At 40.7% G+C, this 12,106-nt stretch overlaps 2 protein-coding genes across 46 annotated transcripts in view; one reads left to right on the forward strand and one right to left on the reverse strand.

Moving 5' to 3' along the window:
* Window positions 1–4,778, reverse strand: part of LOC110961245 (uncharacterized) — a 557,011-nt gene extending 552,233 nt beyond the window's left edge. For 14 of the 44 annotated variants that reach the window (XM_051959616.1, XM_051959620.1, XM_051959622.1 and 11 more), the window contains exon 1: window positions 4,185–4,413. The gene's annotated coding sequence lies outside the window, so the exon portion shown is untranslated. Of the gene's footprint in view, window positions 1–4,184; window positions 4,421–4,481 lie in introns of those variants that run through there. The other 30 variants (XM_051959631.1, XM_051959630.1, XM_051959621.1 and 27 more) reach the window with 19 other exon arrangements.
* Window positions 4,779–6,664: 1,886 nt separating this feature from the next.
* Window positions 6,665–12,106, forward strand: part of fancl (FA complementation group L) — a 40,241-nt gene continuing 34,799 nt past the window's right edge. The window contains exons 1-5 of one of the 2 annotated variants that reach the window (XM_022206813.2): window positions 6,665–6,995; window positions 8,115–8,173; window positions 8,353–8,413; window positions 8,909–8,965; window positions 9,291–9,388. In XM_022206813.2, coding sequence (XP_022062505.1) covers window positions 6,909–6,995; window positions 8,115–8,173; window positions 8,353–8,413; window positions 8,909–8,965; window positions 9,291–9,388 — 362 coding nt within the window. In that variant the 5' untranslated portion in view covers window positions 6,665–6,908. The remainder of the gene's footprint in view (window positions 6,996–8,114; window positions 8,174–8,352; window positions 8,414–8,908; window positions 8,966–9,290; window positions 9,389–12,106) is intronic. The other variant, XM_051959658.1, reaches the window with a different exon arrangement.

Here is a 12,106-nt window from a genome sequence, read left to right on the forward strand (position 1 = left end):
GTCAACCAATCATTTTATGCATTCATCTGGAAAAAAATATATAAATATGTCCGACATATTTCACATGGGCGCCCCTGTCTGAGGCAAAACAATATGGATTTGTGTTGCCTCACAAACAATTTTAATAAAAAGCTATTGATTGAGGATCGAGCGGATAGCCTGTGGGCGCGGAGCACCAGACCCCGGTGGGTCCAGATCATTAATGTCCTCAACTGCTGGCTTCACTGGCCCAAATTTGTTCAATAAGGGTCTGGCACACATGCTTCAGGGTTTGATTTTGATACAGACACGTCAAGCTGTTTGTGGCTCCTGCACAGGCCACAATCTGAAGACACATTCAGTTAAAATATGATGGAAGCATGTGTTCTTTTTCTCTGTGACTACAATTCCAATCTGGATCAAAACAATGCCGATGCATGTCATTTCAGAAAGTGGTGGAATGATTAATGCATTTAAACACATGTTACTCCCACTCAGTCCAAGCACTCATGGCAAACATCACCTACAGACAGGTCTAGTCACATTAATGTCCATAGGAGTAAGAGATAGAGCCACAACCACAACCATGAAACATACACACACACACACACACACACACACACACACACACACACACACACATGCAGCATGTCAACAACAGACATCCTTCTGACAGAGAAAAAGAAAGTGCAAAACACACTTTCACATCCTCTGCTTTATGTCAAACCTCACTGAAATTTGTGCAGCCACAATGTCTACATCCAGGCAAGAAACACACTCGCATATACTTTCTTGAGCAGGTATCAAAGCCTTGGCGCAGCGAGACAGTTTTAATTACCGGGTACTTTCCCTATGCTTATGATTTCAATTTCTCCCTGCAAAGCTGGTAATGATATTCAAAACGCCTGCTGGCAACTCCGACTCCTTATTCTCCCCTGTCTTTCCTTCTCACTAAAATGTGAATACCCCAGTTTATGGGCTTATTTGTCCTCCAGTCACTTTGTAAAATCTTTATTCGGCCGAACATTTCTTTTTAAATGCGAGCCTCACTGGAAGGAATGGCAATAAAGGTTTTTGGGGAGAGGGTTGGGTGAAGGGGAGGAAGGGGAGTGGGGGTGGGTGGGGATCAATGTAGAATGTATTAGCCTGCACTACGGAGACTGACTTCAATAATAAAAGAATTGATCCTTTATAGTGAAGCTTTATTCTGGGCCGGCATGGTAAAGAAGTATGGTCCATTCCAATACTGCACAGGACAGATGGAGAATCACAGCAGGCTATTTCACCCTCCCCCAAAATTTTCACATTGTATTTCAAACCAGTATTAGATTCACTTGCACAATTACGGAGGGATTCTTGTTGAAATGCCTTTCCAATAATACAGCATATAGAATAACATTCAAAGCTTTGCCAAGCACAAAAGAGAGTAGGGAAAAGAGAAAAGATATTAAAAAAGAGGACGAAGTTAAACGAGATAGCAGATTCTTTTGGGTAATATATAAGATTAGTGGAGGACAACTTAATTTAATATAATTTAGATTGTTAAGGCAAGTCAGAGAGTCACATTATTGCACAACATCAAAGATGCAGATTGCTGTGAATTCATCTAATTTCATCTAATGTTTCTTTAACTATCTTATTTTCAAAACAGGAGCTGCTAATATTTCCCGATTTCCATTAGTTACTGGACACATCAGATCCCACCAGTGTCTCTGTGCACAGCCGTTGGTAGTAAAGCGGTGGCAGTAATCAAGCGTGAGGGCAGGATATATAACAAGCACACTTCACAGTGTGCCTAACAAGCACACTTCACACACTAATCAGCTCAAGTGGACTTGCTTTGCATCTGTGTCTTTGCATTTGGTGTCTGTCCGGCTTAGATCATGAAATTATCTGGATGGTATCAACAGATACAGTTATCACTGATTCATCGAAAGTACACCGAAGTCTAGCAAAGCACACTTTTTCTCAGCAAACTCTACCGCATTTATTGATCTTGGTGTAGGCCTCTACAGACTGTGCTTTCCCTCACAAGGAAGCCAAATTAACACAACAATACACACAAATTAGATGAAGAGACATACATAGAGGTATCAATGGCCTTTCCCTAAATCTTCGATAATAATAATTAGAGTGGAAAGCCTTATCATTCTCATATCTCATATCTGACAAGAAAAATAATCTGTAACTTAGGGCTGTGACCAACTTTCTGCTGCTTTTTTTGACTGGTATTAGTTTATAAATGTGAATGTGTCATATCTCTCCTGTGAGTGACTTTATTTTCACATATGCCTTATTGTATTGTATTGTAATGCGATGGTGGATATCGCAATTTCCTTTGAGATTAATAAATCATATTTTCATTCATTTGATGTTATCCGTCTTGTTTTGTCTAACTGTCCAAAACCCAAACATATTTAATTCAACGAAATACTACACACAAGAAGCAGCAAATCTTCACCTTCGAGAGGATGGAAACAAATATTTGCCCTTTACATTATGAGTGACTGAACAACTGATGCAATTAATGTTAGTATAGCTACAAATTCATTTTCTGTTGCTTTGACGTTAGTCTGTAAAATGTAAAGAAAAAATGTGAAACTGTATTTAACACAAGAAAAAAATCTATAATGAAAAAAGTAAAAATGTACTCTTTTTTGCCCATTATTTCATGTAGTTTTTACACCTACAATTTATGAAGTCAAGAGTAATTAGATTTTGCCCATACAGTTGCATAAAATATCTGTTGTTCACAGTCTAAATATAAAAAAGTGAGCACACACACACACTTGCTCACACAGACAAAAACACATAAGGTGACCCCAAATTATACCTAGTGTCTCCTCCACTCATTGAGCAGTGGTGGAGGGGCAGGACAAACACCCGCCTCCTGTAATTCCATCAACTCATGTCAGACAGCAGTCTGGATACAAGCCTATCTGTGAGGCCTGTAATCCACAGACTAAGACTTCACACGCCACACTCCCACTTATCTGGAAATACACAAACACACACACACACACACACACACACACACACACACACACACACACACACACACACACACACACAATACACACACACGTACACACACACACACACACACACACACACACACACACACACACACACACACACACTCCTTAAAGACACTTCAGAAAGAAAAGTGACAGTTGGTGGCTACTTCACTCATTTTATACACCAGTTGTGCTACATAAAGGGAGAATCAGCGTATATGCAGAAAAATGTTGTCAAGTCAGTGCATCTGCGGCCCGGGTTATAAGCACGTTAATGGTTTCAAAATCCAGTAAAATATGCACATGAATAAATGCATCACAGGTGCTTTAAAACTGAAGTTTAAATTGGTCCTGAAATTAAAAAAGTAAAACCCTGATGAAGCAAAAACTATCTAAATTTTACTGTAGGAAAATAAGAAATTAGACTTTTTAGTGACCAACATCTAACACTTTGATAGAACTGAGAATACATGTTTTGTTGCAAGTATGTGTATTAATTCTTTATAGAAATGTGCTGACATATTACAAATAATAAAATATCAGAATGCTTTGTCTACGGAGAGCACCAAAATTTGACATGGAAATGTCTTCAGACAGGAGTGAAAATGAAAGCTGCAAACCCTCCCACTGTGCTTAGAAATCATGCAATATGCTATTCAGATAAAACATTGAAAAAAAGACTCGGTACATATTCAAAATGGTGCTCAAAAACGACAAAACACGAGATAATCTAAAACTGGGCATGCACAAATTCCTGAATGTCGTCAACACATTTTCCTGTCAAGCCATTCAATCAATCAGCGGTCCAGGGAACAATATGTCCCATTATCATTCAGATACATGCAAAACGCCATGAAGAAAAAAATAAAAGAACGAGAGATAAAAAGGCACGTCGGACAAGGCACCCCTGCTCATGTCTTGCTTCAAAGAGGGAGAGAGAGAGAGAAAGAGAGAGAGAGAGGGAGAGAAAGAGACACGCAGGGTGCAGGACCCACACGGTGTAGTTCCAGCCAATTGCGTTCCAGAGAAGTGACCATGGCCAGTGATAAACAAAGCACCATAGATCATTCCTCTCCCAGACGGAGCCCGGCGCTGGAGGCAGCGGAAGGGAGAGCGGTCAGACAGACAGAGAGAAAGAGAGAGAGGGAAGGAGAAGCAGACAGAGACAGAAGACAACAGAGAGCTCACCGCCTATATGCATCTGCCCCTCTGCTATCCTCTGATGCTACATTTTGACGCCCTTTTTGCAACTGGAATGCCATTAAAGCCGGTCGTGCTGCACGCCTGCAGATTTACTCTCTGTGACAAGAAGGAGAGAGCGAGCCAAAGAGAAAAACAGAGAGAAAGAGGGAGGGAAGAGAGCTGCTGCTTCTTTCTCCCACTGCAATTGTGCCGATGCATCATATTTTTAAAAAAAAATCAACAAAAAAGCCTTAAATTGTTCCCATTTCCAAAAGAGAACAAAAAAGGGCATTCAACACTTACCCACTCCCAGACACAAGACTCAGATTCAGTGTTCATTTGAGCCCAGTGTGCGTCACAACAGAAACCTCAGATATTCCTCCAAAACAGATGTGCAAAGAGGAGCAGTGAGGTTCTCCCTCTTTTGTTTGTGAGCCTGCCTGGCTAGGCTTCTCTATTTGCATCAGCCGGCTTTTACAGCTTTGAAGCAGGTGGATGACAAAAACATCAATCTCTCCCGGCACATTGTGTGGCATGCACACTTTGACACACTCCCCTCACCAGCTCTATACAGTATAATCACACATTCCTATTCTCTGCTCACAGCTCTACGAATGAAAATGGGCTCAAAAGGAAAGTGAAGGACAAGTGTGCATTGTTGGAGAGTGCTTTTGTAGTAATCATGTTTTCATTGGATTAGAATAGGAATTTGCTATATCTCCAGAGTTCCATTTGCCATATGTTGAGGCAATTTTATGCACGCTGTTTAAGACAGGACATCAGTGGATTTCAGTTAGCAGCTGACAATAAGCCAGAATCAGAGTGCCCATTTGACTTTTCCCCTTTTTTAAAGCACCATATAGAATTAATTGTGTTGTTATGCATGCAAAGATAGTCTTTAGTCCAAACTAGACCATGATAACTCGCAACAGTGAGGCTTTACTCAGTCTGAGCATTTCAAGATCAAATCAAGACTGAGTTCAAATAGGGGTCAACTCATATGCATGTCAAACCCTAAAAGCAAAACTCAAAGCTGCACTAACTCATTTTGTTGATATTACTCATGGTGATGAGCGAACAGAAAATTATCACTATCTCTGCATTTACTGTCTTCGATATTTTTAGACTTGAAGGTCCACAACTTTCCCATTTCAGTACAGCCTCATTGCTCTTATCACCCTCATTTCTACTACAGCAGGCAGTTGTATGCGTGACAAATACCAAATTTAAACCTGTTACTAAAGCTGGGGTAGGCATTTTTTTCCACCAGCATCAGCAAAAATTCTAAATTAACCTTTAAGTGTGTTTAATTCAAGTTTTCAGAAGTGTCACTGGACACCTACACCTCCTCTTGTTTTCAGGCTTTAGAAGCTTTTGATGGGAGATTTTAACCAATCACAGGGCTTCACAGCAGATCAGGTGAGAACATATAAAGAGTAGTCCATTATGGGCAAATGATATGGTAGAAACAGTGTCAGGAACATTTGGGAGGTTTTACAAATCTGAAACCTTCATTGAATAAAAACTTTATAACACAGAGTTAAAATTAAAAACTTCAAAATAGACAGAAATAAAAAATAGCTTGTTTGCAGTTGATGCTGTGTCAAAAGTTTCACAGACATATCTTTTACAATACAGTGTATATGGAAAAAGCTTTTTTGGCTGCAGGGAGTTTGTGACCACTGAGACAAATTGGTCATATTGAACTATGCTGACTCATAGAAATGACACATAATAGCACTGAAGAGTCTGCATCAGAGCAGTTGGACATTTGATGATTTGATAATGGGACAGTTCTAACCCCTAATGCACTTAACTGGAACACAACTCAAAGTTCAGGAGTCCATATGAATGAAGACTGGTATTGGGCCCATACTTGCTTCACTATATGCTCCATACTGACTGCTCAATTTGCATTAAGATTGGAACAATGTGTAAATACAGTCGACATAATAAGATCTTGAAAATGTATTTTGATATTAGGTGTGAATACAGAGACCCATGGGTTAAGTAGGAGTAGGTTGTAAATTGCAACAAGAAAGCTCTGATTAACCCATTGTACTCTGTGTACCCAACACCAAACACCAGAAAGACAAAGTGGGTTTTTACTCCGGCTTCCTCCAACAGTCTAAAGATATGCTGAGATTAATTGGTAATTCCAAATTGTCTGTAAGTGTGAATGGGAGTGTGATTGTCTGCAGGTGGACAGGTCACCAGTTTATTGTGTGGCTACACATAGACTGGTGACCTGTCCACCTGCCTTCACCCTAAGTCAACTGGGATAGACTCCAGTCCTCCGCGACCCTAATGAGGATTAAGCGTTGTATAGAAGATGAATGGATGAATACTGACCACAATTTCATCGTAGTATACGTCATTAGATTTAAATGTAACACCAACAAGTATGGAGTTAGGGGTTCCGATAGTTTTTGTAAGTCATTGAAGGCAGCAGCGTGACGTAGCCTGTTTTGGTTTAGATGGCGGGATGCAGATGTTTCACTCTCCATGTTGCTACTTATTCTTACACTTGTTGATCTTAGCTAAAACCAGCTGACATTTCGGTGGATTCTGGTTTTACCAGCGTTAGCTTGAGCTTCACTTTTTAGTTTAGGAGACTGAGTTACTTAAAGTCCCCGCTAGTTTATCGTGACAGGTTTGCTAACATTAGCTAGGAAGCAACGTCCTGGTTTAGCAGCTTGAAGTGGGACGGAGAACGCAACATAAAGTTTAATGGAGAACTTACTGGTAAAAGACAACCCGCTGTTTTTGCCTCTCAACAAGGATAAAACTGTCTATGACGGATTTATCACCGTTCAGGTAACTTCGTTATTGTATTAGTGGGGTGTTCGTACTCGTCACGGGTGAATGTCCGAACTGCGTTGAGAAAATTATGAATTTAAAGATTCCTCGCTCTGGACACATGCAGTTGTGTGATAGGTTTTAACTTCAGGTATTTACTGAATGTTCACAAACCACTGGGGAATTCGGCCACTTTTAGAAACTCTGCCAACTTTTATTATTGATATTTGTAGCCATTACCACCTGTGCTCCCAGTACTGTCGGTAGCAGAACGTGCTATATCAGCAGTTGACACCTGTCAGGCCGCGTTACTAATTTTGACTGCCATGCCATATTAAACAATTCAGAAAGTATGTTCTACCATACATGTAAGTCTTTCGATACGCAAAACAAACTTTACGCTATATGATTGTATATTGTAGAATATACAATCACCACGAAGGTGGTGAAATTCGTTCAATTATTCTAAATTATTATACAACATCGTGAAGAAGAAAATTAGCAGAGTAAGTGATCTTCAGTCCACTTGTGGGTTTATTGTACACTATGTATACAATACAACAAACCAAGCTGGTTTCGAGATTAACTGAAAGAATTCACAGAATTCATTACCATAAATAACATTCTTTACCTTGCTCAGTGGGTGTCATAGTCCCAACAGTATATCATAATCACGTGATTCTCCCCACTAGTTCAAGAATGGTATGTCATGTTTGCATGAAAATCTCAGTCTCACTGTGCAAATTGCACTCTGAGTAGGCAAAATGATTGAGTGGGGCTTGTAAACAATCTAATCAAAACTATCTTGGGCAGCTCACAGAGACCTTTGTTAAGTGTATTTACTATTACAGTTATATTTAACTATTGTTTCACATGCTTATTACATAAAAACATAGTTCAAATGGCCTAAATGGGTATACACTTGATTATATTTTGTGACACGTTCTGTAGCAAATTATAGTTTTCATTCAGTTCGGCAAGTAGCATTAGAAGTTATTGAACAAAGCAGCCTGCCAAACTTAACACATTTGATGCTTGAACCAGTTCACTTCTTGTTTTCTGTGCTACTACTACTCATACTGCTACTGATACTACTACTATTGTCGTTTAATTTCCATTCATGCTATATTGTTGTAGGACAGAGACTTAAGAATGAGGATAGTGCTACCACCAGATCATCAACTCAAGAGGGCCAAGTACAAATAATCTATTCACCTTCTTTTTACAAATTACACTAGCATTTCATGCAAATGTGATATTAGTGGAATGAAGATTGTGTCTAATTATGGTGACTTCAAAGCCACTGAAAATGTTATGTATTCAATTCTTTTTTTTGCTGTAACAATCTTTGATATTGCTGATATTGTCCTTGCAGGCTGCACTGCTGTTGGCAGTTAAGGCACTTGTTGCGTGGATATGAGCATATAGTGAAGCAGGTAAACGTGTTGTAATACAGTTCCTGTTGCTTCATATTATTTAGTGATAGGTTGTGTCTGCCATCTCTGATTGCGATCATTTTGTTTGCTGTGTGTTTAATATATATTTTTGTCAAGTCATTTTGGCTCCATTGTGTTGGCTGTATCGTGCTTGGCGTCGTTCCTGCACTCTCTGTCACCCGTCAGGCTCGCCTCACTCAGAAGCAGAGAAAAATATTTTTCACTGTTTAATTAACATCGCCTGGAAAATGTCCCTATTTGTTATGTGGCCCCTCAGGGTTATTTGGATGAGATTGATATTTCACCCCGGGCTGCAAAGTTCATTATTTTCACAGCCTTTAAGCTATCATTAATTATTAAAGCTAGTGGCAGCCCCCATTAATCACAAACACTGTGTTTGATTTGAATGGCTGGCTAGAGGAAAAAAATAGACACTGTCACTTCATTATCCTTCCATTCAAGGATGTCTTTTCTCACTTGTTTGACTTCTCGCAGAGGCTGCAGCAGTCGGCTGATCTTGTCAGTTTCATTCTGGAGCTAAAGACTGTCTTGGTAAGGAGGAGAATGACACAGTGGTTAGCACGATCATTTTGACATTGTTGCTTTATGAGTAGGAAGTAAATGGGAACCTTCGGGCACTATCAATAGCCATGATTGTGAGACACACATGTACATGTATATTTTTGTTAGATTAATGAAAACGCCTATGAGTATGCCACAAAACAAATACATACGACTTACTGGCCCAGATTCAGTTTAGCTGTATTTACTTTGTTTACTTTTATTAGAGAGATTGTGGTTTACAGTGGTGAAATTGTGCAAAAATATGCCTAGAAATCTGAGCTTAAAATAAGAAGTGTTTTACGTGTCGTTGCAGGAAGTGGGTCTGAAGAGCCGCCCTGAGTCCCGCTCCATTCCGCCTCCGCAGTATTACTCTCAGCTCATCTCTGAGATGGAGACCCTTGGGTGGGACAAGTAAGTGGGCCACTAGGAGCACTAGCACATCTCTGGAACCAGGTTTTAATGGAACATTAATCGTTAAGCTGTGAAATGTGGGAAAGTTGGCTGTTACCACCTCGTTTGCTAGTTGTACAAATCACTTTGACAGGTGGTGTACCTGTGTTGTCTGTAGCTTAGTGCATTTCTGAAATATCGAAATCAGTATATCACTATGCAAAGCATGAGGCAATATCATTTTGAATTTCAGGATAGCTACAGGTGACCTCATTAAAGGTTTATGCACATTTATTTACAATCCATAAATCAAACAAGGAACTAGGGCTTGTGATGTTTCTCACAGATTGAGTGGTCATTTAATTTACTTCCAATCAAGAAATCACATAGAGAAGAAATATACCATGTTAGAAGAAGTATTTTGACAATTCTGACACACATTGTTTGAGGCCATCATCTGTGACAGTGGAAATTTCCAGCTGATTGACAGATCCTACAGATCCTTGTCTGTTACTGAGAGACTTATTTTCATTGATCAGAAAGGTTCCTCTGTGGCAGTAACGCAATCATGAGCACTTGGGAACTCCTGCAGAATGCATTGAGTCACTAAACAATTAAGTGACTGACTGATGATCTGAAAATAAGAGAGGAGATCAAAAAGTTCAAACTGTGACTGTTAAAATCAGAAACTACCTGATTTAAATGTGGTCACCATCCCCATCACAGTTGTCTCCTGGTGCAGCAGTTTCTGCAACGCTTGTAATGTTCCCTGTAAGTCCTGTCACATAAACCTTTCAAGGACAATCTGCAATGGAACGCTGAATCTCCTAAACTATGTCAAATTGGTGAACCTTCTGTTTGAATGTCATCTTGAGGAAGAAGTCTCAGAGACACAAATCTGGTGTATAGGTCTGCTGTGGAGTAATAAATATCCATGCCACAGTTCAGGGTTTTTGTTCTGAATGTTAATGTTGAAGATAACAATGACAAAAGCTGCTGTGCAGTCCAGACCTGACGGTTCTTGGCCAGTTTGGGAAACTGCACCTCTTCCACTGTGAAAAAACTGGCGTTTGGCTTGTTAGTAGTAACTTCAGACCCACCCCTCCTCACTTGTGATGGTCCTCAACTTGAAGGCTCAATCATTCTGGCTGCTGACTGACCCAAAATTAATGTTTGCTTTCTGCTCCGTGAAGAAATCTCACATGTGGACCTGCCAGTGGTCACAAAAAGTGTAACACAGGTGACACACCTGATGTTGATAGTACAGTGTCACAAGGTCTCCTGACATGTGACAGTTACTACTCATACATGTTGCATATAACCTAACAGTGGTTCACTCTATGCACATGGAACCACGAACAATTTTTGAACTTTTTGGTCACCCTTCATATAGATGATTGTCCAACTCTGTTTTGGACTCGGGCTGCACAGTGGGTAGGGGTTAGCACGTTCGCCTTGCAGCAAGAAGATCTCCGGTTCAAATCCCGGGGTGGGCCTGGGATCTTTCTGCATGGAGTTTGCATGTTCTCCATGTGCATGCGTGGGTTTTCTCTGGGTACTCTGGCTTCCTCCCACAGTCCAAAAATATGCTGAGGTGAATTAGTTACTCTGAATTGCCTGTAGGTGTGAGTGTGATTGTTTGTCTGTTTATGTAGCCCTGCGACAGACTGGCGACCTGTCCAGGGTGTCCCCTGCCTTTGCCCGAGTCAGCTGGGATAGGCTCCAGCACCCCCCGCGACCCTAGTGAAGATAAAGCGGTGTATAAAGAACGGATGGATGGATGAATATTTTGGACTCTGTGTGTCTTGAAAAGTAAGGTCCAGTAATTGATTTTAACAATAAGTCTCAGTAGCTGGGTTTCCATTACCCTTAGATATGCGCAAAATGTAAATAGCGCAATAATAAACTGGTAATGGAAACCCCTGAATTTCGAAAAAGGACTAAAATATCGCAAAAAAGTTTTTACGCTCTCATGAGGTTTTTCAGACGTTTCGATATTGAAAAATTTCGCAAATCGCAATGGAAACACTTTTTCCGCAATTATAGCTCACCGGACGTGACGTACCTGGTCACATGACCAGTTCTCTTGGAGTAAACATGGCGCGGTACGTGTGGACAGAAGAGGAGACTGAGACTTTTCTTGCCATTATTCTTGAGAAAAACATCACTGCAGTACTAGACAGCAAACAGCAGAGGAATGCAGTGTTTCCCCTCCCATATAATCAGCGAGGCGGCCCGCCTCGTCGGTATAGGCCACCGCCTCATTAAAATTCTGCCGACATTGCCGCCTCACTGGTCCGCGGCAAAAAAAAAAAAAAAGTGCAGTGCAAAACCCGCCTGACCAACGAGACCGTCCGCAAGGGGGGGTGCGCGGCTGCGGCGGGGAGGGCCCGATAGTATATATAATCCCACCCCCCACCCCCACCCGCCGTCAACAACTTTCAGCTGAAAGTGACCCCACCACCTCACAGCCATTTCAACCCAGGGGAAACACTGGAATGCAAAGTGTTATAAGGAGATAGAAACAGGTTTTGGGCATCCATCTTCCTGCAGTGAAAGCTCACGGGATGATATTTTACGAGAGTTACGATGCTTCTGCCCAGAACAACCTTCAATAGAAACACATTCAAAGCGCAAATATACTTTGTTGAAATTTTAGAAATATTGCTTTTATTTTGCGAAAAACTGTAAGGGAAACCCAGCTAGTCACAGCAGTGCATGTTCACTAATCATGTACAC

The sequence above is a fragment of the Acanthochromis polyacanthus genome, chromosome 15, assembly GCF_021347895.1.
Source record: "Acanthochromis polyacanthus isolate Apoly-LR-REF ecotype Palm Island chromosome 15, KAUST_Apoly_ChrSc, whole genome shotgun sequence".
Classification (NCBI taxonomy): domain Eukaryota; kingdom Metazoa; phylum Chordata; class Actinopteri; family Pomacentridae; genus Acanthochromis; species Acanthochromis polyacanthus.